Source organism: Schistocerca americana, chromosome 1, assembly GCF_021461395.2.
Source record: "Schistocerca americana isolate TAMUIC-IGC-003095 chromosome 1, iqSchAmer2.1, whole genome shotgun sequence".
NCBI classification, from domain to species: Eukaryota; Metazoa; Arthropoda; class Insecta; order Orthoptera; family Acrididae; genus Schistocerca; species Schistocerca americana.
The window spans coordinates 530,968,228-530,995,557 of NC_060119.1; the positions used below are offsets into that span (position 1 = coordinate 530,968,228).

Genomic DNA, 27,330 nt, shown 5'->3' on the forward strand with positions numbered 1-27,330 from the left:
ATTAAATTTGTCAATTGCAGAAAATATAGGAATAGTGTTTTTTAACATTTTTTTTGCGAGTTTTCTCTGAAGCATGGTATGCTAATATGCATGTGTTTTCATGCTGTACAGCACAGAATAGTGTCTCATTTGCATTATTTATTGTAAACTACATGTTTATATGTCTTCTAAGTTGTGTGTATGTTACTTCGAGATTTTGTGTATAAATGCCGTAATTGATGTTTGATGTGGATAGGCTTATGTAATTTATGGTGTTCAACGGAGAGGTCTATTTTGCCAGTTTGGGTTAACCGAATACAGTGAAGGATTATTTCGTTATTAGCTAATTAGTGAGTGTTTGGGTTACTAGGAGGTCATTTTTATTTTATTTTTTTCTTATCTGTGCATAGTGAATAGTTGAGAATGAATCCTGAATTGAAAGAGAAGGTTGAGGAGGAGGTAGTTAGAAAAATGGAGATAGGGCAGGAGGACAAGGATGAGTCAGGAATTGGTAGTAGTGGAATGTCAATGGACAGCCCATTGGGTCATTCAACCGGTTACCCTGAGACACTGGTAAAACCAATTAGAAAGGAACTGAGTCTTGAGGATGGAGAATCGCAGTCAGTAATACTTAAGATGCTCCAAGGAATCGACAAGCATATGGGAGAGATGCTCAAAGAAATCAACAAGCGAATAGAAGGGATGTCCAAAGGAGTGAAGAAACCAACAAACGTACAGAAGAAATGTCCAAAGGAAATGAAGAAATCAAGAAAGAGAACAAGGAAATCAAGAAAAGTATAGCAGAGATGTTCCAAGAAAACCAAGAAAGCTTAAGGAAAGGACTGCAGGAATTCCAGGAACAAATGAGAATAACTCTTCAGGAGAGAGATGTCAAGCTTAAAGTGAAGGTAGATCGACTCCGAGAAGAGATGAACGATATGAGAGTAGAGATAATTGGAAAAGCTGAGGGACATGTGAAGGACGTGAAAACTGAATTGGAAGAGAGAATACAAAAATTTGAAATACACCAACACAAACAGATTAAAGATGTGGTACAAATTCAACAGCAGTGCCAAGTGAATATTAGTAAATTGGGAAACAGGCAAGTGAAATTGGAGGAGGCTGTGGAACATATAGTCACAAATGAGATCAAACAGCTACAGGAGGGAGTGCAACAGCTAGAAACTAAAACCAAAGAGATTGATAGGAAGATAAGTAGTGCCACCTTAACAGTAGGGGAGGGAAACTTCGTTACACTAGTAAATGCTAATAATAGGTATACCCAGGCCCACATGTGGCAAAAATATAAACCCAAAGGGGCATTGCATCCAATGATATATACTAAGTGGTTACGAGGAGTTTTCCCAGCGCACTTACTGTAGGGAAGCAGCCTACTCACGCCGTAATAAATTCACATCAGTCTTTCCATTGTGTGCCAGCCACTCCGCTGTAACTAGCTCTGACGTCATAAATGTTGCGCAATGCTTTAAAAATCAAGCAAATAACCTAAAATGTTTCTAGGATGTCAGGAGTAATACTAAATTAATATGTGTTGAATATCAGTTCGATAACTTTAACCATTTTCGAAATTTGGACGTTTTTCTGTAAAAATCATTGGCGCAACAGAAAAGAGCTAGAGACTTAAAAATTTATATTTAGATTCCTTTTTCATAATTATTTAATAGAAACAGTACTTTGGATTTCACAAATTAAAATTTTAGTGGAAATTCATGATTTTCTGGTTTTTGTCTTAAAAATTAAGGAAGCAAGATAGATTAAGTAGGTTAATAAATAAGGCTAGGATGTTTATATTTAAGTAGAATGGAGATCCGCTATAACCATAATGATGTGAGAAGTTTCATTTGAATAACTATAAAACTATAGCAAAAGCGTATCTCCAAAGGGCAGGTTCAGAGCTCGTCTACTGCGTATAGTGTAATTAAATTAATTCTCTCGCCCAAAATATTTTACTTCGCCACGTCAGACATTTATTATGATTACTTACCTGTGTGCTGAATGCACATTTAAATTGAGAGCTTCATCGGCCATCAGCAAAAGAAGCTATGATTTATTCGGTAACTTAATGTGGTGCATTACTAGCCCAGCGGCTAGTCGGTAGAGCCGATTTGGTCAGGCGTTCCCTTCGCCGTCCGCACCGCGGCTTTATATATAAGAACGCTGCGCGAGGAAGCAAGGCCCCAGTTCTCTCCAGACGCTGAATAGCACACCATCTGTGTCGGGAGTCGTGTCGCGTCGGTATCATTGCTATAAACAGCCTCGGATGCCGTATTAAGTTACTCGAGATACGCGTAACCATGAAATCATTTTCGAGTGAAGTGTTAATTCTGGGATGACTTTAATTATCGATCTTCAGTTTGTGTATGTCGTATTTTCACGTGCCGCCACGGGACAGACATTCAACCATTATTTAGCGTGGCATTTGATGAACATTATCATCAAATTATGGCGAGCATTCATTTAAATATTTAATTTGGACAGTTATAGTGGCATCATCACATTAGACTCTGAACTGCTCTGTTAGTTAGATTGTGTGGATTCTTTTTTTTTTTTTCATCTGTGACTTTCAGAATATAGAGAAAGCTTTTTTTTTTTCACGATCGTTTTTGATTATAAATCCCAGACAATCTCCTAATTCCTCAGAGCTATAAGCTGTAGCTATAAGCGTATTTCTCAGATGAAGTGGGCACTAGGAATTCTAATTACAGGCTTCACGTTTTGTTAATCACTTTCTGGTTGCCAATATTGTAGTTAGAAAGCCAGTGTTGAGAACGGCAAACAACAGCATAAATAATAGGAACTGGTTTTACATTCTACAAACCAAACATTTATATAAACAACATAAAACTGATTTAATTCCACCCGCCGCCCCACAAATGGTGCATCGGCCGGAAAGTGTTTCTACATTCTACTTTATTAAATAACAACATTTAAAATTCCAACCAACCGCCCCACAATTGGTGCATCGGCCGGGGACGAAAGAAACTGAGTAAATGTGAAAGTGATTTTAAATATTCAGATTCGCGAGTGAAATGCGACACGCAACTGAGTAATAGAACAGTGAAAGTGTTACGTGTGCATGTGGATGACGCAATTGGATTAACAACGCATCTGGATTGACGGAGCTGGCACTGAGTCTAGCGGCGCTGCCGGCATCACAAGAACCCAGTTTCGCCTCATCGCAGTCGCCTGCTGGAGCAGCCGGAGCCGCGCCTGCAGTTGCGGGCCACGCAAACACACAACAGCCGTCGGAGTACCGTCTGCAATTCAGTGCGCTGCGTCGCATAACTAATCCTGGTATGCCGCACAGGCAACACCATACGTCGTGCAGAAGGAACTAAGTTAAGTGAAAAGCTGTTAAAAATTTTACTAACCTGCACTAAAAGACTGTCGGAAATGGAACTGCCAGAAGAAACCGAGGTTAAACTTAAATCAGAACCTATGTCTGTTGAAGGAACTGTAAATCCAGACAACGGTTCAAGTGTAAATATGCATGAAAATAGTAATGTTAAAGTGAAGTACGAAGTATTGTCTTCTGACAGTAGTGTGGGAAGGGGCAATGATTCAATAATAGAGACCCCTGTAGTAAAGCAGAAAGCAGAAATTGTTATTTTATTGGATGATAGTTTATCTGATGAGTTAAAAACGAAACAGTCATCAGAGATGGTAGAGTTTAAACAGGAGAAGTTAGGTATGACTGATCAATCAGAAGTTTCATTTAGTTTTGATGATTCTGGTGTTGGAGCTAGTTTTTCGTCACCTGAGTGTTATAAAAAGCAAGGTAGTGAGCAACCCAAAGATACTGGGGCTATTGATTTAAGTGTTATATTACAAGCAATAGCTACCAGCAATGCTGAATTAAAATCTAATATAACTGAGGTAAATAACAGGATTGTGGCCAGTCAAACCAATTTTAATAAACGGTTTGAGGTAATGGACAATAAATTAGAAACCAATAATGCTGAATTAAAATATGAGATTGTGGCCAGCCAAACTAATTTTAATAAACGATTGGAGGTAATGGACGATACTTTCAAGGCTGGTTGCAATAAGTTGAAACAGGATCTGGACAGTTTGAATTATAAAATTGATTACAACCATGAGGATATTAAGATAAAGGTTGCTCAACAGTTTTCCGAGATGTATAAAACAGTAAAATCCGAAGTTGCTGAGGTCCGCAAAGACTTCCAAATGGAAGATGCGAAGCTGGAGCACAAGTTAACAGAAAAGATTGAGGCGGAATCTGAACTGTTCTCAGATAGGTTTAAAGATGTTAATATAAAAGTAAAAATATGTCAAGGAGAAGTAGACGCAATCAAAACTGATCCTACTCATATTGTGCAAAGAGTAGATAATGTTGAAATGAGAGTAGAAAATATTAGTACTAACATTGCTATCATTGAGAATGAAGTAGCTTCAGTAACTTCTGGTAATGGTAGTATACAACAAGTTGTAGCTGCAAACGCCGCTTTTATCAGGTGTCGGCAGTTCTTGCGGTTCGACCCAGATAAAAATATCCACCCGCTAGATTTCTGGACCGATTTTGTAGATGTGATTCCACCAGCTTGGTCTGAACGAGAGAAAATCTCATTTATTAGAAGCCATTTAGCAGGTGACGCCATGCGTTGGTCAGCTGATTTTATGTTGAAGCGTAAAACATTAGCGGAGTTTAAAACAGCTTTCATTAATGAGTATTGGTCTAGCAATAAGCAAAATGAAGTGTTGAGAGAATTTTGGAGTGGAAAACGCTTCAATGCAGGCAAGGAATCTATTAAAGAGTTTGCCAGGTCATGGATCTCACGTTTGTCACATTTGGACGAAAAGCTATAACCTGAAATGATAATACTAGGTCTTGAAGCCAAACTGCCATGGTATTGGCAAACTAGAATTATATCTGCCCCTAGAGACAATCTGGATTGTTTCATTGAATATTTGGATCGTGCAGAGTGTGTGGCTGCCAATGAGGAACAAGCATGTAATAACAGAAATGCTAATAACACTAGTAGTAATTTTAAGAACGAGCAGACTGGCAATGTAAACATCAGAACAGTAGGTGTTCACCATTCTAAGAGAGGTAGGGATTGGAGAAATAATTATCAGAACCAACAATGGCATCCAAATGACAGTAATTTTGTTCCAAACAAAATTATGCAGGTAAACAACAGTACGGAAAGCAATGCTGTGCCAGTTAATTATAATGGAAATAAAGGAAACAATAGTAGGCCGAGGCAGGAAGACTAGTTCCCGTCTATGAGGACACTGGCGCTCACCAGGCGGTTACTTTTCCTAAGCCAGTAATTACAATAATTGGTAAAACAGATCAGAATACTCAAACTGAACATGTGGATGAAGGGTCGGTAGCATCTAAGGATACATCAGAAATATTAGATCACTCACAGTATTTGATAGATACCGTGTTAGAGACGCTTTCTAAGTGGGAAGAGAAACAGAAGGCGCAGCAGTGTAACGGTAGGGAAGAGCTACAAAATACTGAATTGACAGGTGAAGAAGCAGAAGAAATTCATGCTTATATTTACGATGAGGATGTTGTGCTCTTATCTAAAGTGCCTGTGCAGGATGTTGATACTGTACTAATAGATTTAGAACAGGAGGTAAGTGAGAATGTAGAGGGTAGCCTGTTGGCGGTCGATGAACCCAGTAGCTGTGACCAGTTGTCATTTGAGAAGGAAGCCAGCAATAATAATGAAAGTGGTTTAGCTGTAACTAGTATTATGCCCAGTCTGGAGGCGCAGAATCGCTCAGACTACAGTAATTTGGGTCATGTTCAGCAAACTAAATGTAATGAAGTCGTGCGGTGTTTCGATTTAAAATTAATAGACCGACTGGAAAAGGCAGCTAAAAATGTAGTTCAGGAAATTCCTACACACTTTGACCTAAATGTAATGAAGACAGATGTCGATCACTTTAGTTGGAGACAAATCGAAAAGGAACTATTGGATGAATTTGAGGAACCACCTGTACAACCTAGAATAAGTCACCCTATAATAATAGTTAATATGTTGGTCATCAATGTACGTTGTCTCTTAGACAGTGGAAGTGAGGTGAGTGCGATATCTCAGTCCTTCTTTGATGCATTACCTGGTAAAGACAAGCTTACAGTAATGAGGGTATCAGGACTAAGAATAATTGGTGCTACTGGCAAGGTGTCAAAAACGGTGAAGCAAGAAGCTTTGCTGCCCTTTAACATTAATGGTAATTTAATTGATCATCCATGCTTAATTGTAAACAATCTCAGTATTGAGGTTTTAATTGGCATAGATTTCTTGTCAAAATATCAGAGTGTTGTTGACTTTGAAAGAAGCCAGTTAAAAATGGTCTTGCCGATAACCGGAGTAATTACAGTACCTTTCAGTGATAAACATGTAGTAACTAATGATGAAACTTGGGAGCTGCCTATACGAGTTCTTAAAAATGGGAGATATTGGGACGAAGGTGTTAATCTTAGTAAAAGTAAGCTAAACACAGAAGAAGAAGAAGCAATTATTTTGGACAAAATAGAAGCTAAATTGCAGGAAGTCGATAAAATTTCAGCTAATCAGAAGGAAGAACTGAGACAGGTTTTAAAAAGGCATCATAAGGTATTTTCAGATCGACCTGGCGTGGTCAAAGGTTATGAATGTCAATTAAAGCTGAAACCTGGCCAAGTGTTTTTCAGGAAGCCATACCAAATACATGTAGCTAGGAAGGAGGCAGTTCGAAAGGAGATACAGAGAATGCTAGAGTGGGGTGTGATTGAAAAAGCGGTCAGTGAGTACAATAATCCTCTTGTTGTTGTACCAAAAAGAGACGGGAGTTTCAGATTGGTCTTGGACGCTCGTTGGTTGAGTGAAATAGTGGTGAGGGAAAGTGATAAATCGCAGAACATGGACGAGTTATTGCAAAAGTTCCAGGGAGTAAAATTCTTAACTTCTATGGACATCACGTGTGGATATTGGAATTTGCCACTGGCGGAAAGTTCAAGGAAGTACACAGCTTTCTTGTACGAAGGAGTTTGTTACCAATACCGTGTAGTACCTTTCGGACTTAATATCTCTGTTTGTGCCTTCGTACGTGTGATGTGCCATGTTTTAGGACCAGCCTTAAGTAATAAAATAACAGTCGTCGTAGATGATCTGTTAATAGCAACTCCTGCCTGGGAAGAACACATAGCTTTATTAGAGGAAGTGTTAGAGGCTATTGAGAGAGGTGGTTGCACCCATGTTTTTGTTGTTGTGGATGGATTCAGTAAATATGTTAAGCTATACCCAATTAAAAAGATTTCTTCGTGAACGTTGGCGTTCCGAAAAATTTGCTGTCAGACAATGGGCCTCAATTTACTTCTGATAGATTTAAGGAATGTCTAGATAAGGCCGGCGTGAAACATCTGAAAATATCTGCGTATTTCCCCCAAGGAAATATGAGTGAACGTATTATGAGAGAATTGAATAGGCTTTGCAGAACTTATTGTGCTCGGAGACACTCAAGTTGGGCAGAGCACATTAAGTATTTTGAGAATGTAATTAACAACTTAAGGCATGATGCAACTGGTTTTGCGCCTTGCGAATTGATGTTTGGCCAAGAACCGCACAATGTGATTGCAGATATGATAGAATTCCCTATTCTAATGCAAATATCCACAGACGAGAAGAAGTTAAAGGCTAGGGCAAATATAAGAAAAAGAGCATTGGAAAGGAAGAAGCGTCATGATGCAAAAGCTGTACCCACCAGTTTTGAAATAGGTCAGTTAGTCTTTGTCAAAACCAAGGAAAAATCAAAGAAAATAAATGCAGAAACAGAGAAATTCATGTTCGTATACCAAGGACCTTTCAGGATCATAGGAAAACCACATGCCAATGCATATAGGCTAGAGTACCCTAAGAGTAAAAAGCTATTAGGTCTCAGGAACGTGATCGACCTAAAGAAGTTCATAGGTGGTGAATGAATGCTGTAGGGAGGAGGTTGTTCTGTAACCTCTACACAGTGTGGCAGCTGTGCAGTCCCAGCTGTGTGAGATCTTCTTTCCTTTTCAGGTCTCACTCACTCTTCATCTTTCCTATCCACAAAAATTTTGACCCCTTCTTTCCAATATAAAATTTTCTGAAACCAATGAATTCTGTAGGGAGGTGGTTGTTCTGTAACCTCTACACAGTGTGGCAGCTGTGCAGTCCCAGCTGTGTGAAATCTTCTTTCCATTTCAGGTCTCACTCATTCTTCATCTTTCCTATCCACCTAAAATTGCGACTCCTTCTTTCGAACACAAAAATTTTCCATTGTGGTTATCAAGCCATGAGTTCTGTAACCATTTTATCCACCGATTAGTGAAGAAAATACGTAATGTGACAAATCTAACTATGACGTAAACAACAGAGGAGTATGATGTAATTAAGATACAAATGTATTTGAGTAACAAGTATGTATAGAACCCTGGTAATATTATAAGTAGAAAGTTGTTGTTTTATTGGAAATGGTCCACCAACAGTAATTTAAAAAAGATATACAAGTTCGTGTACAAGCAGGATCTGAAGTTGCAGTGAAACTAGTGTATGCATTAGAGCTAACTAATTAATAGTAAAAGAGATTGCTAAGTGTTATGAAAAATATGCAGATAAGTTGTAAGTTAAAAGAGATTGCTTAGTGTTATGAAAAATATGCAGATAAGTTGTAAGAATAAAGTCACCTTGTGTAGCAAGGAATGGCAGTATAATAGAATTGAGTAGTGTTTGTGGTTGAGACGTGAAGGACACGTCCCTGAAGTATTTATAAGGTTGGAGCTGGCCGTTATTTGGTGTAGTGTGTGACAGGACACACCTACATGTATTGAGGTTATGAGTTGAAGGCGTGAATGTGACCATAGGAACCCTTATGTTAGATGAGACAGAGCAGCTCATGGTGTCCTACAGGTTTAAGGAATTTAGCATTACGCTTGTCCATAATTACTTAATGCACTTTAGTGGTAGGTCGAGAGAGACTACCTGTGGTTTCAGCGTCCGATCGAGTGGAAATGGATTGCCACGTGAGCAAACTAATCAGCTGCAATACACTATAGATATGAAATAAATGTGCTGTCCTATGCTTTAAATGTTAATACAGTGAGTGTTAAATAAGTACATACACTAGCAACATATTTGAGTAACCTAATGGCAGACGTAAAACATTATTTATAGCTCAGCATAAATACACTTTGATGAAGTAAGTACATAATTGCAACTGACACAGCAGCAGAGGACCAATAAATGGATTTAGTAGTCAACTAAACGTAGTGTGTTTTGAACACTCAGAATTGTACTATTACCAAAAGTTACTCTCATGTACAAAGAAGCTGAGAAAACAACCACTAATCAAATATACTCATACTATCTCTAAGAATAAGGTAATCAAAGATGAGTCAGCTAAGTGAATAAAATACAGATGTATCAGGAATGTACCGAGCATTGGTTCAGTGTTCTGGCCCAGAAATAATACATTGAAATTAAATAGGATTCATGATTGTATGCCTTGAGCATAAATTTTCTCTAGTACGTGACTAATGGCGTTTTGAGCCATTTGTTTATCGATTTTATGACTATTAAGTAACCATGAGAGTAGATTCTGTTAACTTTGTTCCAGTAACATATTGGAAGATAAAATATATATCCCCATTTCATTGTGACCCACCCATAGATATTAAGTGGATAGAGTCTGAGGCATTCTTTTTTTTTTGTTCTACAGGACAAACCAGATAATGGCAGCCTGGTAGCTGCGTGAAAACGTGGAGTGACTTGGACACAACTCACAGTGACCCCTCCCCTTTCCCCATGTAAATTAGAGTGAACGTGAAGGACGCACACCATAGCAACTTCCCCTCCTCTAACTTTGTGAATGGAAGTGTAGAACGCCAGCCAAAGCGGCTACAACCACATGTGTAAAAATCATTTGTGAAATTTTCTTTTAGGTTTAGAAAAGACTGCTAAGATATAATCATCTGTTATGTATCTTGAATAACTGTTATTTTCTTTGAATTTGTGTATGCAAAAATGTATTTAATGGATTTAAGATTCTCATAATTTTACATATTTTTATGTGTTTGTTTGTCTAAGGCAATATGTATGCCAAAGTGTTTCATTGATTTTGCTTAAATTGTGAGCGATAATATTGTTTAAGAGGCAGTGAACATGCCAGTAATTTAAATAATTAAAGTAGGTAATCAGTTCTCTTTTAATATTTATATATGTTTACAATTCAATTTTAATTTTTCATAGGGAGTTAAGCTGTACTCTTACTTCCCCTTTTGTAATTAAATTTTTTTTCGTTCATTCACATTAGAAAAAAATTTTTAAGTAGAGGGTGATGTAGGGAAGCAGCCTACTCACGCCGTAATAAATTCACATCAGTCTTTCCATTGTGTGCCACCCACTCCGCTGTAACTAGCTCTGACGTCATAAATGTTGCACAATACTTTAAAAAATCAAGTAAATAACCTAAAATGTTTCTAGCATGTCAGGAGTAATACTAAATTAATATGTGTTGAATATCAGTTCGATAACTTTAACCATTTTCGAAATTTGGACGTTTTTCTGTAAAAATCATTGGCGCAACAGAAAAGAGCTAGAGACTTATAAATTTATATTTAGATTCCTTTTTCATAATTATTTAATAGAAACAGTACTTTGGATTTCACAAATTAAAATTTTAGTGGAAATTCGTGATTTTCTGGTTTTTGTCTTAAAAATTGAGGAAGCAAGATAGATTAAGTAGGTTAATAAATAAGGCTAGGATGTTTATATTTAAGTAGAATGGAGATCCGCTATAACCATAAAGATGTGAGAAGTTTCATTTGAATAACTATAAAACTATAGCGATAGCGTATCTCCAAAGGGCAGGTTCAGAGCTCGTCTACTGCGTATAGTGTAATTAAATTAATTCTCTCGCCCAAAATATTTTACTTAGCCACGTCAGACATTTATTATGATTACTTACCTGTGTGCTGAATGCACATTTAAATTGAGAGCTTCATCGGCCATCAGCAAAAGAAGCTATGATTTATTCGGTAACTTAATGTGGTGCATTACTAGCCCAGCGGCTAGTCGGGAGAGCCGATTTGATCAGGCGTTCCCTTCGCCGTCTGCACTGCGGCTTTATATATAAGAACGCTGCGCGAGGAAGCAAGGCCCCAGTTCTCTCCAGACGCTGAATAGCACACCATCTGTGTCGGGAGTCGTGTCGCGTCGGTATCATTGCTATAAACAGCCTCGGATGCCGTATTAAGTTACTCGAGATACGCGTAACCATGAAATCATTTTCGAGTGAAGTGTTAATTCTGGGATGACTTTAATTATCGATCTTCAGTTTGCGTATGTCGTATTTTCACGTGCCGCCACGGGACAGACATTCTACCATTATTTAGCGTGGCGTTTGATGAACATTATCATCAAATTATGGCGAGCATTCATTTAAATATTTAATTTGGACAGTTATAGTGGCATCATCGCATTAGACTCTGAACTGCTCTGTTAGTTAGACTGTGTGGATTCTTTTTTTTTTTTTCATCTGTGACTTTCAGAATATAGAGAAAGCTTTTTTTTTCACGATCGTTTTTGATTATAAATCCCAGACAATCTCCTAATTCCTCAGAGCTATAAGCTGTAGCTATTAGTGTATTTCTCAGATGAAGTGGGCACTAGAATTCTAATTACAGGCTTCACGTTTTGTTAATCACTTTCTGGTTGCCAATATTGTAGTTAGAGAGCCAGTGTTGAGAACGGCAAACAACAGCATAAATAATAGGAACTGGTTTTACATTCTACAAACCAAACATTTATATAAACAACATAAAATTGATTTAATTCCACCCGCCGCCCCACAAATGGTGCATCAGCCGGGAAGTGTTTCGACATTCAAACATAAATACAACAGTAAATAATTCCACCCGCCACCCCACATTACGAGATGCAGATAAAATTCAGTTCGTAATAGACAGAATGGAAGGTGAAGCTTTCACCTGGGGAGTTAGGAAGAAAGAAGAAGTTACCAGCTACAGTCAATTTGAGGAAGAGTTGTTCAAGAAATACTGGTCCAAAAGTCACCAGTGTGCAACACTTGAAGATTTACTGCATCGCAAGTCCCTTAATATTTGGAGAGGTACCTTGAGAGAATTTGCCGAGCATCTATGGGAGTTGAATGAAACATTGGAGCAGCCAGTGAATGACGACATACATCTATGGGAGTTGAATGAAACATTGCAGCAGCCAGTGAATGACGACATAATGATATCAGCAATTAAAAGGAGATTAAGTCGTAGGATGCAAGAAAACTTATCTGGAAGCCTGATTAAAGGTTAAGATATTTTAATGGAAGTATTGGAGCAATTAGATACTATTCGTGCACAGGAAAACAACCAGATGCATGATCAGAACCAAGGTGGAAATAATTACCATCAAAGTCAGTTTAATGGCCCACCAAATTACAGAGGTAGAGGTGGGGGTAATGGACATAGGAACCATGTCAATGGTCGACAGTTTCACCACAATCGTGGGAGAGATGATGATGATAATGAGAGGAATTATGAAAGGGGGGAAGATAGACGAAGGGATCATGAGGTACGAATTGAGGAAAGTTAGGTGTAGGGAGCCAGCAACTCTTTTGCTGGTATACCACGTGGCGACTGGTACACTCCCAGCTGGGTGAGACTTTATTTCTTATTTCAAGTTTCACTCCTCTACCATCTTTCTCTATCCTTAGGTTAAGAAAGTTAGTGTATAGTAGTTTGAATAGGTAGTGGTCGTCCAAATAATTCAGTCAGGAACCATGTAGCAAATTTATAATTGACTTAAAATAAGGATAAGTAGTTACTGCTGATGTAGAATGTGAGAGGTCAAAGAATCAATAAGTTAAAAATCAGTTTAGTGTCAGTACATTACAAAATAAATAGTGCCAGAAGTAATAAAGGGAGAACCAGATCAGAAATTTAATGTTTATAAAATGTGGTGGGAAGCTAATTGGTAAAACAAGAGTTTGTGTAATCTTATAGAGTTGTTTTGTGGGGCATGAAAAGATCAAACTGTTGTTAGAAAGTTGAAGTAATGTATCAGCTTGTAATTAGGATGGCATATAAGGAAACAAATGCATGACGAGGTAGTTGTTTGAATAAATGATGTGAAATATGATGAATGGAGAGGCCAAGGAGCCTGGTGTAGTAAATTTATGTAGTTATTGCAGCGAATATGGAGGAGTGATGTAAGTTGAAGATATGTATTTATTTGCAGCTGAAGTTGCTGTTAAGTTGAGGGAGTTACATGTAATGAAATGTATTGAGTATGAGATGTTTGAAGTATTGAAGTGTATGGAGGATTGGTGTAGGTTGAAGATATATATAAATTTATTTGCAGTTGAAGATGCTGTTAAATTGAGGGAGTTATGTGTAAAGAAGTGTATTGAGTATGAGATGTTTGATGTATTGAAGTATGTCATTTAGCACATGAGCAACATCTTTTTGCAAGTTATTTGTAGGTATACTTGTTGATCTGGAGTATGCTGATAAAACAGAAAGGGTAAGTCATGAGTCATGAATAATTCATGTATCCAATTAGCTATCAGAGTCAGTTATGGTTATACTTAGATCAGGCTTTAGAAGCAGGATTCTGGCACTGTGTAATAAATAATAAATATCCGTATGGTGGATTTGAATTAATGTGAATATAACAGGGAATACTGTACCTCTCATATAAGCTTTAGTGGTAACAACTCACATATGGCAGTAAATGAAATGATCAGTAATTTAAAATTTTTCATTGGATGACCACATTAGTTATAGTACGCAAATAGTTACATAAGACATACTTAGTGCAATAATGGAGCATTTAATATTATTGAATTAATCTGTAGAGGTATGGGGGATTGTAAAATAATTGCATAAGTCAAGGTGTAAATGTTATATTTTGTTTTGATGTTCAATTTTGCTTGTGTTAAATGCTCAAATGAATAAGTTGTGAATTTCTTCCTTAATATTAATGTGCATTGGCCAAGTGAGTTATAAGTTAGAGTGATAGTAGTATGGACAGCACGAACCCCACTGAAAGGACGGCATACCAAAGGGGTAGCTGGCATTCAAGTAATTTGTTTTTTTATCTTTGCTGTAGCAAGCAATAACAAATGTGTAGTTAATGGCTCATACAAACCTTTGAAAGTGAAGATTTTTGGTAATTGAATGTAAGACAAAGTTTTATAAAAATATTTACCATCCTGTGTTAATTAAGATATATTGATGTTGTATAATGTTTCTGTAGGGGCAGTATGCTACCGGAGTCAATACGGTATTATTTGTGATACGATGTAATTTTCTGTATTTGAACCAGAACTTATATTCCTCATTTTCATTTATATGCTATGTGATAATTTTTCCTATTATTCTTTTTCGCCTGTGGGTACAAAGAAGGTTTTTAGGGCGGGGATGTAAGGGATCCATGATCCCATGAACATAGATGCTAGTATCTGACACTCAGGTCGATAGCAGACAGGAGTCGATTGTCGAGTGCTGCAGGAGGCAGTGAGACTAGTGTCGAGTGCGGAGTAGTGTGGGAGAGTGACGAGTAAGAAGTAGTGCGGGAAAGACGGGCAAGAATGGTGGTCGAGTAAAATTCACCGGAGTATGACGAATGAGCACGTCCCCCTGATCGTCGTGGGGTTGACTCTCACTAATACCGATTCGCGAGTGATATGAAACAGGAAGTGACAAGTGCCGAATTACGTGTTTCGCGTCAACCGCGTCGGCCAGCAACAACCATGGATTGCAGTGAGGATTGTTGTGAATGTTAACCATCAGCATTGCGTGTGACGAAGTACTGAAAATCAACAACCAATAAAAAGATGGATTAGACGTGTAAGGCGAAGGTAGCAACTGCCTCAGCATTTGTGTGTTAGTAGGAAATATATATATATATCAGTTTGTAGATCGCAACCTTCGTGGTCCTTAATAACAGACAAACTTTCTATCATTGCCACTATTCAATCTCAGAACATCCCCACTCGGTTGAAATACCCCCGAAACCAGCAGAAAAACCGATAGCCTTTCTTCCATTAAACACATGGTCATATAATCATAATAATTAACTATTTGGCGGCTTCGATAAATTACACAACATCCAGTAAAGGAATTAAACGGGAGTGTTTCAGGCTGTTACGCTATTTTTGTACCTGATGGTGGTGTAACAACCGAAAATCGGTTTGAGAAATAAATAATAAATATTGTGGAATATTACACCAGTGTTAAGTGAGTTTTCATTCATAACACTTCTTTTGCCGTATTTCGACGTAAAAGGTTGCCATTTGGTGTCTCTAGCACTCCAGCTATTTTCCAATAATATGTCTCTTAGACAGTGAACTATGCCGCTCTAGGCACCACAGATACTCTTGATGATATCATAGTCATAGGGAGAGACTCGAGTGACCCTTAATGAAATTTGGAATCATTGTTTCAAGATTTAGAACGACCTAATTTAAAGTGCAGCAAAGAAAAGTGTATTTTCTTTTTTAGACAAACAGAGCACTTGGGATAAATATTCAACATTGATGGCATAACACTCACACCTAAACGAACAGAAGCTGTTCCGAAGCTACTGCCTCCCACTAATGTGATGCAGGTAAGTCCATTCGGTGTCAGTTCAACTCTTACCGTATTTTTCAAATTGTAAGACGCGCCTTAATTTTTACGCAATTTTTTTATAAAAATAATATTTTTCCAGTGTTTATTATTGGATTGCAAAGCTGGGCAAAAGAAATATTAGTTTACAAAACCGAACTGACTTTTAAAATCTCTGAAAATTGTCATCTGAACTTTCTCCTTTCCATTCTTCGTTGTCTCCTTGCCCTGTCCATATACAGGGTGCGGCAGAACCGACTGAGCAGTTTTAAGCAGCAATAAAAAGTAAATCTGGATGTATAGAGAAAAAAATGTTTTTATTTTCTAAGTTAGTACTATATACCATTTTACAATCATTTAGTTTTGAAAATAATGTCCTCAAGATGGCGGCCGTTAGCATCAATACATTGTTGTAGACGATCTCTGAAGCTTTGAGCAGCTCTTGCACACATATCGCGGGGTATGGCATTCACTTCGTCAATAATCTGCTCTTTTTAACTCTGGTAGGGTGTGAGGGCGGATTTTGGAAACCTTTTCCTTCAGATATCCCCAAAGAAAGTAGTCACAAGTGCTGAAATCTGGTGACCACGCAGGCCACCCGACATCACCCCTCAAAGAGACGAGCTGTCCCGGGAACATTTCTCTCAAAACATCAAGTGAAATTCGAGCTGTGTGAGCAGTAGCTCCATCCTGTTGGAACCACAAGTCCCCTAGTCCGTGTTCTTCAACAATCTCGTCCATTCTGGGTTGCAGAAAGTTTTGCAACATTGAAACATAACGTGTGGATTCCACTGTCACTCCTTCCTCAAAAAAGTGAGGGCCTACCACGTCAAATTGTAATATTGCACAACACACTGTCACTTTAGGAGAATGTTGCGGTCTTTCATGAATAATTCGGGGATTATTTTCAGCTCAGTAGCGAAAGCTTTGCTTATTCATGCGCCCACTAAGATGAAAATGTGCTTCGTCACTGCTGAAGAAAGCTGCATTCGGAGGGATCTGAGCAAGCATTTGCTCACACAGATTTTGACGGTTGGCGTAATCTGCTGGGCGTAATTCTTGAGCAATCATTATTTGAAAGGATGGAACTCCAAATCGCATTGCAGAATCCTTCTCAAACTGCGGTCTGAAATCCCCAATGAACAGCATGTCGTCGAGCAGAAAGTTGCGGCGATTGTTGAACTGCTGTTCTCACCCGCTGCACATTTTCTGGCGTTCTGATGAATCTGCGTCTGTCATGTGTAACTATTCTTAGTGTGCTACCAGTTTCCTCCAACTGCCGAACCCAGGACGGAATCGTGTTTGCATCAGGAACAGCACTGTTGCGCAGAATGATGAACTGTCGCCGAAAAGCTCGTTGTGTAGCCATCACAGATGCGTTGTCTTCATAATAAGCGCGAAAAGAAAAACTACGATGTGCACCGGTCCAGACCATGTTGGCTACAGAAATGGGGTCAACGACTGAACAAGGGCAGACCAAGTGCAACTTCCTATCCCCACCACAGCCCCAGCGGTGATCGAAAGAAACTGCTTAGTCGGTTCTGCCGCATCCTGTAATAAGGGGGTCTTCACTGCCATCGAGAGCGTTGCTTATGCCGCACTTCATGAAAGGCTTAACAATAATGTCTTCTCTCAATCTAGGCGACAACTTTTTTATCCATTGACACACTTGTTTGATTGTAGGTCGTTTTAAAGCTCCCTTCGGCGCGAATTCATGTTGGGTTTCATACGCCATCAATTTGTTCCATTCCTCTCTCATTTAAACTTTAAATGATTTTTTTATCAAGACATCAAGATGTTACAGTTGTAGGGCAAGTCCTCCCGAAGTAACAGCAAGCTCTGTTAACTCCCTGTCTCAATTTCTCTTTCACAGAGTTTTTCAAATGACTACCGAACTGATCTAGCACAAGAAGAGAATTCCTCTTCAACAAAGCACTTTTCCTTCTCTCTCACACTGTGCTAATCAATACGAGCCTCGTCCATCCAACCCTTGCCATGTACGTGAAAAACACCTGGCGGTATTTCGGAAGGTTTTGGCACAGTTTTGCGCTTGAAAACGATAATTGTGTTAAGATACATGAAAGGACAACAGTGTAGTGCATTTTTTCGTGTCCTTTTGTTTTTATAATTACAGACTTAACATCTTTCACGGTAAAAGTTCTTTTAATCAGCACAACAAACATCAGAGGTGTTTCGTCCGTATTCGCTATTTGGCTTAGTTTCAAACTGCGTTTTCTTTCGATGATGAATAATAAAGCGATGGAAAGATAATACTTTCTCTTCATACACTTGCAGCGTTTTCCGAGATATTTTGGTTCTGGTTCGCATGCTGAGTCCATGACGCTTCATAAACCTGTAGCACTAACCAACTCCACCCTGAACGTCGTTTAAGTTCCACTGTAGCGCTAGCTTAAGAGCGTGTATTTTGAATCATTTTTGTGTTAATTCCAGTGCCATTTTGACGGTGTCCTTTAGTCCACTTCAATATGTCATCTTCTAGTTACGGCCATTTTGCATTCAGTCTTTTATTTGCACATTTAGTCTTCCTCATTTTTTTCAGTTCTTCTTTAGTAGCCCGCTAATCGCAAATGATTTTTTTCTTTTGGGTGAGGGCCGGAATGCCGCTCGGCTGCACTGTTTTTCCATGTTTTTCTGCATACGAAATTGCTTTCAATCTATAGCCAGCATCATAAGAATACCTTTTATTTCTTCCATTACGAAACTACAACCAACAAAAAATTTACCTGTTACTGATAACACAATTGAACGAATTTTGTACTGTTACCGATAACACAAATCACAACTGAATTAATTCAAGTTCACTGGCACCGCAGCCTTCAATGACGCCTCATAAGCTAGAGAGTGTTTTGTGTGCGAGATGGGCCGGCCGCTGTGGTCGAGCAGTTCTAGGCGCTTCAGTCCGGAACCGCGCTGCTGCTACGGTCGCAGGTTCGAATCCTGCCTCGGGCATGGATGTGTGTGATGTCCTTAGGTTAGTTAGGTTTAAGTAGTTCTAAGTCTAGGGAACTGACGACCTCAGATGTTAAGTCCTATATTGGTAAGTCTAGGGAACTGACGACCTCAGATGTTAAGTCCCATATTGCTTAGAGCCATGTGAACCTTTTTTTTGTGTGTGTGATGGCGGGGCGGGAGGGAGCTTGTGAATCCCCGAAACTCATGTTTGTAGCATCGGTGCACTGCTGCTGCCAGTTGAATCCAATATTGCCAGGAAGAGATAGGTTTCCCGCGGGATCGAATATATGACCATTTTTAAGACTGGCTGGAATTTGAAATCAAACACTGGACATTTTTGCATTAATTTCGAGTACAAGAGTGACCTGAATTTTGGACGCAATTTTTCGAAGAAAGAAGTGAGTCTTATAGTCTGTAAAATGCGGTGCAGGAAATTTACTCTGCATGCTGCGGCCATTTCAGAACCTTTCCTTCCATGTTATGAAAAAGTGGTCTTCCAGAGGTCAGCAAATATTTCACTAAATACACTTGCTTAATGAACTACGATCCAAACAAGACGTTTATCGTGACTGCTGATGCTTCAGATTATGGGCTGAGAGCCATCATTTCACAGAAAATGCAATCAACGGGTTTTGCATCCAACAACTTTACTTCTTGGAAGGAGAGACACCCTTGGTCGTATATTTTTGTTTATTATCGCAAAATCGATTTTCGGTCACTTAGTGACCATCTTCAGTGCTGTAATATATAACTTAAATTAGTAAGCACTGGTGTCAATAAGCTTACGGCGATCACATAGACTCTATGTGTAAGTGACCGAAAATCGATTTTGCGATAATAAACAAAAATATACGACCAAGGCTGTCTCTCCTTCCAAGTATACCCATTATCTGGTCGTAGTGCACAGGACACTATGGAGTCGCCAATCAATAAACTTTACTTCTGCGCAGAGAGACTATCGCCAAATCGATAAGGAAGCGTCAGCCATAGTTTTCGTCTCAAAAAGTTTCGCAACTGTGTTTATGGGCATAGATTCTTTTCTGTAATGGCCAAAAGCCTTTGCTCTCCACTTCAGTGCTTGAAATAGCATTACACAGAGGATGGCGCCGCGTCTTCAACGATGTGCTGTATTTCTCTCACCGGTTTGCGCCCACGTGTTATTGACGACAATGATAAGTGGGAGCCCATGGCCTAGCGACCGTTTGTATAGCTATAGGGAGGACGGGCATACTGTAGCTACCCATTTCACACTTCCTCCAGCCCAGACAAATTGAGCAAGTCGGTTGGTTCATTTGCATCAGGTGTGGTTTAGTGTGGGCCTTAGGCGGCTTACAAAACACCACTTGTCATGGGCAGTTCCTGAGAACTGCCCGAAAAACCGAGATTTTTTGAGTACCGTACCAAAAGTTACAAAAGTAGGGGATGGACACTCCTACAATGTCTATTGATGGGAAATCATAGAATTTTTTACCATTCGTTCTTACAATGATGTTTTCGGGGAACTTCAAAGTTTTTTTTTGTTATAATTATCCGTTACCGAGACCCAGAGGTCAAAGTTACCGCTCTGATGCAGAAAACCGCACAAATAGGTTTTAAGCCTTTTCTGCTCCGTGCGGCGCAATTATGTAAATAACTAACCATAGAAAACGTCTCTAATTACAATTATACATTATTTAGACATTTACCTAGAAGCACAATTTTCCCGTTTTCGAAAACCTTTATCTGTTATTAAGATACATCCGAAAAAAAAATGATTTTTGGGTACCAAAGTTACCAGCTGTGAGACTGTAATTTCAGTTCAGGGCAAATCGCAGAAACTTTTTAAATCTGTTCTTAAGATGATACTTTTGGGAAGCTTGAAACATTTTTCGGTATCATTATTCTTTGCCCAGATCCAAAGGTTCAAAGTTACCGTACGTAGTGCACGTAGAATGCGCTCGAAATATCCTGTCTGAGGCGTAAATGTAGTTTTAACTGACATAGTGAACATGTGCCACGGGTTCTGAAATCATCGTAAGGTTTTTGAGGTCACCAAACTATGTTTTCAATACCATTTTTTCACCAATAAAACTATACGACGCGCTTTCTCTGTTTAATGGGCGCTTGACGACTATGTATGCTGTCACGAACTGGAAATTATTCGACAGTGCTACCTGGCGGCGTAAGCACCTTACAAAAATTTAATTTGTCATACGGAATTCTTTGCACTTGCAAATCTATCACCGCGTTTTTGGTATACTGTAGGTTAATCGTAAAAAAATGTTGTGTATTTTTATGTTTTAAGTCTCTGTGAGTCTTCCTGCCGCTTGTGACTTGAGTGTTGGCTGCGCTGCGGCCGTGCCCTAGTTTAGTACACATAATAAAGTATAAGTAGTGAAATTATCAGCGTGTTGTTAACGAGTCATATGCAAGTGTCACCAAGAGCTCTACAGCGGTCTATGAGTGTCTACTTCTTTTATGACACCCAGCAAGTCAGCGCCCCTCGAATAGATTTAGAATATGCGACGAGTAAAGTACTTTGGTTAGGACTTTGTGACCAAGAGGCCATTAGTGGGTTTGTGTGTTTTACGTTGATACTCTTCATAAGAGTTAGAGATATATTTACTGTACTTGTAATAAGTGTGGTGACTTTGATTCGCTTCTATCACTCTGTAATGGTATAACCATCGTGATAAACCGAGACAATAACTTTAGCATGCAAATAGCACATTCTGACGGCAGCCACAGCGCAGAACTTATTTGGTTTTTCTGCTAGGTTTCGAGAAATGATTTTGTTCTGGAAATTGTTGAAAGGATGTCGCATTGAAGTCTCCACTAAATTTCAAGATTATGCAAATCTTGGAGATTTTGTGCTCTTTTGGGCTACTTTTTCTTCAGCTACAGCAAAAGTGTTGTAAAATATTTTATCTTGGGAGTGCTATTTTGCCTCTTATTAATTTAGTTGGTATAAAACGCTTAATTTCCATCATCACTATTTCTTTGTATTTGAGTCACGCAGTTTTCACAAAAGGAAAAGGAATTGCTTCTTAGAAAAGCGTCATGCAGATTTTTATCTGTTTAAATACGTATGCAGATACTAATTCCTATATCCATTATGATGGTCTCTATTTTCTCCTTATAGTTTGTAGCTAATAGTAAGAGGTATGATACGTCATCAAATCTTTGAAGTACGTGTGTGCACTGGAACTAACTGCTGATACATAATATTCAGAGAATTTTGCGCAATTCCGGACAAGGTTTTATGTCCACCACTCACAGTAGGCCTAAACATGAACTTATGTCAACATACAGAGCGTAAGTGAAATCGCAACCATGTACAATTGTGCGAAAAGAGTATCTATTCAAAATCAGAATCAAGAATTACTTACATGTTTCCTTTACTTCATCATCTGAGTCAGGACGTCGGTAGAAGCAGCGATTTATTAATTTATTTTTGATATAGAATGTGACTTCTACACATATTCGGCAATATAGTGCATAACAGTAATTATATTTTCAGTCAACTTTTCAATGATCATCACTTACAGAACTAACGAAAGTACGTACCCTCAGCCATGAAGATGCAGCAGCAGGCCATTTGGGATCCTGTGACAAATGAACACCGGAATCATGAAGCCACCAGTGAGAATTTTCTGACAGCTCAGCATAATATGTTGTGTAGTGGTTCAAGCCAAAGAAGTCTGCCGTATCTGTGACATAAAAAGCAAAGAGTGAAATCAGTGAATTCTACGGAAACGTTTTTGTAAATAATTTAAGCCGAATGTCGGCTTGGTTCTTTAAAAATGGCACACTGTTCATTTTTGTGCAATCTGATCATGTGTTCCGTATCTAATGACCTTGCCAATGATGCTATTTCTCTTCTACTTTCTCATCTACTTCCCTTGGTTCTGCAAAAAAGGATATCTAGTGACAAAATATCTAAGATTTAATGTGGTGAATTACAATGTTCACAAGCTAAACAATTAAGGAAAGTAATGCACACTTCAATACATTATATTGGAATCGTCAAGTGCTCTGGCTGAAGGCAATTAGAAACTACAGATAAAAATCTGATATTACTGTAATAATACTAGAAGAGAATGATTATCTTCATTGAAGTTTATTATGACTAAAAAAGGAGAGCATTATGATTATCTTCATTGAAGTTTATTATGACTAAAAAAGGAGAGCATTATCAATGGCGCACTGGCCGAGAGAAAAGTTCGAAAGTTTACTTTTTGGAAACTTCTACTATGTGATTGAATCTTTTATTTAGATACTTGTAGTATATATATATTGTCTTCTCAAAAGTTTCCGGGCACCTATCAGTGGACATTAATATGGGGTCCACTCACCCTTCCCCATCATGATAGGTTGAAATCTGTTGGCGATACTTGGAAAGAGATATCTGAATTTCTGTGGAGGAATGGCATTCCATTCCTCATTCCTCACCAGAGGTAACAGGCAGACAACATTATGTGAGAAAACCGCAGAATCAATGTGGGAGGTACAACGAACGTGCGGCGAAATTTGGCGTTAATGGGCTGTGGCAGCAGACGACCGACGCGAGTGCCTTTGCTAACAGCACGATATCGCCTGCAGCGCCTCTCCTGGGCTCGTGACCATATCAGTCGGATCCTAGACGACTGTAAAACCGTGGTCTGGTCAGATGAGTCCCGATTTCAATCAGTAAGAGCGAATGGTTGGGTTCGAGTGTGGCGCAGATCACACTGTAAGGAAGCAGGGTTGCCCACTGCTATCCTGTTTTGGTTTTACACTCCTTCAGTAACTTAGTTAAGCAATGAACTTTTATTTTTTTTCGTTTTCACTACTCAGATTTCGACTACAGACTCTGTGGCCTTCAGCCTCATAGCACAGAATTCAGAAATAGTTTAAATAAAATTCCCCTAGTAAAATCTATTATTTCAGTACATTCTAATGTCTCTTCTGAAAGTAATGAGCCAATTAGTTTTATTGGAAATGCATCCTATTAAAAGTTGTGAACAATGACGTATATTGGGCAATACATATTAAATAAAATTCGAGTGAGCTAATAGATCGAATTTAGCTATAAGTCTGCATCCAAAAGAAAGCCTAAATTTTACTGATTCCAGCAAAGTGTTTAAATTAAACTGAAGTCTATTAGTTAAATAGTTATTAAGACTTGAAATTTGTAGTCTGTATGACTTTCAGTGCCAATTGTGATCAAACTACTCAATAATTCCGAGATCTGTTTTGATACTTTTCCTACCTATATTTTTCTACGTAAAATGACTCCAGTCTCAACTTTGTAAGTGCATTAATTAAGAATTAAGTAAATTTGAATAAATAAAAATTATTGTTCAAGAGGGCTGCCATAGTTATAAGTCGTAATTCCCACTGCGGATGCAGTTCTGCGTATTTAAATTGATACAGCTCACTCATGTTGTTTAAGTAATAAACTTCAAAACCAATTAGAAAGGATCATTTTAACCCTGGTAAATTATAAACTATAATATATTAACAGAAATGGTCAAATATTCAAGCACTCGTCTATATAAGGTCCGAGCTGGTGCAGTTCTCAGTTAGTTCTCGGTCAGATTCTCATGGAGCAAAAGTGCGGCAAGTCGGCGCCGGAATGTGATGTGATAATACTTGAAACAGAAGCTTAACTTTTCCGGTCGGTACCAAAAAAGTGTAATTGTATTCGGTTTTGAACATTTAACGCGTTTTGTGAACATTCTTAAAGACTGGAAGTTTTTGAACTACCTAATGTGACGATTATTAAGTTAAGAGATTGTGCGGTTGAAGAGTGGCGTACTGGCACCTAAAATTGTAGAAACCAAGCAGTGATTACAACATTAATTCAAATAGCCATACATTAACGTCTTTCACTCTGAAAAAAAAAAAACAGCTAGTCAAAGGGTTAAAAGGAAAACCCAGCATTTACCTTAAACAGTGGAGAAACAACGGAAAACCTAATTCTGGATAAATCGATAGCGATCTGTACCGCTGTTCTTCCGAAGACGAGTGTTGTGTGTCAAACAAAGCTAACAACGTCGTAGAGAGCGAATTCCAGAACACATTCGACAGAAGACGTGCATGCCGAGGTTATTTACTCGGGAATGTGTAGTAAAGATTATCAACTTTGCCAAATTTTACGCATCATCAACTGGAAATCTGACGCCTAGCAAAGTAACAATTATGGGGTGTTAAACGTGTGTTTTTATCGATATTTTAATGCCATTTTTTCTTACACCCATATTTACTAGTTCACATTTGTTTTTGTAAATTATTAAAGACGAGAATTCTTCTTCTTTAAGTTTTCCTAGAGGGTAGAATATTCCACAATTTTCATGAATCTGGGGCATCATTAGTTATTCTTCTGATAATCCGGCTGAGGACCTCACAACTACTATTAACAAAAGTACCGAAGTGGAAACGCTAATACTGTCCATTTCGTGGTGTTCAAGACAAGATGTTCATTCAGAAATGGACCATACATTGCTCCAAACAAAATAGTGGAACATTCGGAAAATTGTCAGCTCCATAGCCCAAATATTTCTTCTGTGTTATAGAAAGTAGTCACAAAATGTAATTGTTGGGGATGTTGTTGTTGTTGTGGTCTTCCGTCCTGAGACCGGTTTGATGCAGCTCTCCATGCTACTCTATCCTGCGCAAGCTTCTTCATCTCCAAGTACCTACTGCACCCTACATCCTTCTGAATCTGCTTGGTGTATTCATCTCTTGGTCTCCCTCTACGATTTTTACCCTCCACGCTGCCCTCCAGTACTAAATTGGTGATCCCTTGATGCCTCAGAACATGTCCTACCAACCGATCCCTTCTTCTAGTCAAGTTGTGCCACAAACTTCTCTTCTCCCCAATCCTATTCAACAAATCCTCATCCGTTATGTGATCTACCCATCTAATCTTCAGCATTCTTCTGTAGCACCACATTTCGAAAGCTTCTATTCTCTTCTTGTCCAAACTATTTATCGTCCATGTTTCACTTCCACACATGGCTACACTCCATATAAATACCTTCAGTAACGACTTCCTCACACTTAAATCTATACTCGATGTTAACAAATTTCTCTTCTTCAGAAACGCTTTCCTTGCCATTGCCAGTCTACATTTTATATCCTCTCTACTGCGACCATCGTCAGTTATTTTGCTCCCCAAATAGCAAAACTCCTTTACTACTTTAAGTGTCTCATTTCCTAATCTAATTCCCTCAGCATCACCCGACTTAATTCGACTACATTCCATTATCCTCGTTTTGTTTTTGTTGATGTTCATCTTATACCCTCCTTTGAAGACACTGTCCATTCCGTTCAACTGCTCTTCCAAGTCCTTTGCTGTCTCTGACTGAATTACAATGTCATCGGCGAACCTCAAAGTTTTTATTTCTTCTCCATGGATTTTAATACCTACTCCGAATTTTTCTTTTGTTTCCTTCACTGCTTGCTCAATATACAGATTGAATAACATCGGGGAGAGGATACAACCCTGTCTCACTCCCTTCCCAACCACTGCTTCCCTTTCGTGCCCCTCAACTCTTATAACTGCCATTTGGTTTCTATACAAATTGTAAATAGCCTTTCGCTCCCTATATTTTACCCCTGCCACCTTTAGAATTTGAAAGAGAGTATTCCAGTCAACATTGTCAAAAGCTTTCTCTAAGTCTACAAATGCTAGAAACGTAGGTTTGCGTTTCCTTAATCTAGCTTCTAAGATAAGCTGTAGGGTCAGTATTGCCTCACGTGTTCCAATATTTCTACGGAATCCAAACTGATCTTCCTCGAGGTCGGCTTCTACTAGTTTTTCCATTCGTCTGTAAAGAATTCGCGTTAGTGTTCTGCAGCCGGGACTTATTAAACTGATAGTTCGGTAATTTTCACATCTGCCAACACCTGCTTTCTTTGGGATTGGAATGATTATATTCTTCTTGAAGTCTGAGGGTATTTCGCCTGTCTCACACATCTTGCTCACCAGATGGTAGAGTTTTGTCAGGACTGGCTCTCCTGAGGCCGTCAGTAGTTCTAATGGAATGTTGTCTACTCCCGAGGCTTTGTTTCGACTCTGGTCTTTCAGTGCTCCGTCAAACTCTTCACGCAGTATCATATCTCCCATTTCATCTTCATCTACATCCTCTTCCATTTCCATAATATTGTCCTCAAGTACATTGCCCTTGTATAGACCCTCTATATACTCCTTCCACCTTTCTGCTTTCCCATTCTTTGCTTAGAACAGGGTTTCCATCTGAGCTCTTGATATTCATACAAGTGGTTCTCTTTTCTCCAAAGGTCTTTCTAATTTTCCTGTAGGCAGTATCTATCTTACGCCTAGTGAGATAAGCCTCTACATCCTTACATTTATCCTCTAGCCATCCGTTTGTTGGGGATATCAGTTCAAATTTAATATTTCTTCTGCAACTAAATTATATTTTTATCTATCCAGTACTTGGATTTCATGTTCGTGATCTTCTCTCTTTCCTTTCTCATTTCTCCTCATTTTTTTGGCCTCTTTTGCTGCAGCTTTTGTTTTGTAAGTTTTCTCACCAATAATGCCATGTTACAGAAGAGGTATTCCTAATAGCGCTGAGGCTACGCCTCTGCTTCTTTCTGCCGCACCATTAAAACAAATTATAACCTCTAACATACCTGTACCAAAGCCGATGAAAGAAGATCCTTGATAGCCTGCTGCACTATTGCCAGATTTCAGCTGCAAAGCAAGAAAGACTGCAGGCGACAACAGAAGTCTCTTGTAGAGCTGAGACAACACTGTA

The 27,330-nt window shown here is 38.7% G+C and overlaps 1 protein-coding gene across 1 annotated transcript in view; it reads right to left on the minus strand.

Annotated features, from left to right (window-relative positions):
* The window catches only part of LOC124605414 (myrosinase 1-like), a 184,106-nt gene that overhangs the window by 37,141 nt on the left and 119,635 nt on the right, over positions 1 to 27,330 (minus strand). Inside the window, exon 9 of the mRNA XM_047137070.1 lies at positions 22,130 to 22,272. Coding sequence (XP_046993026.1) covers positions 22,130 to 22,272 — 143 coding nt within the window. The remainder of the gene's footprint in view (positions 1 to 22,129; positions 22,273 to 27,330) is intronic.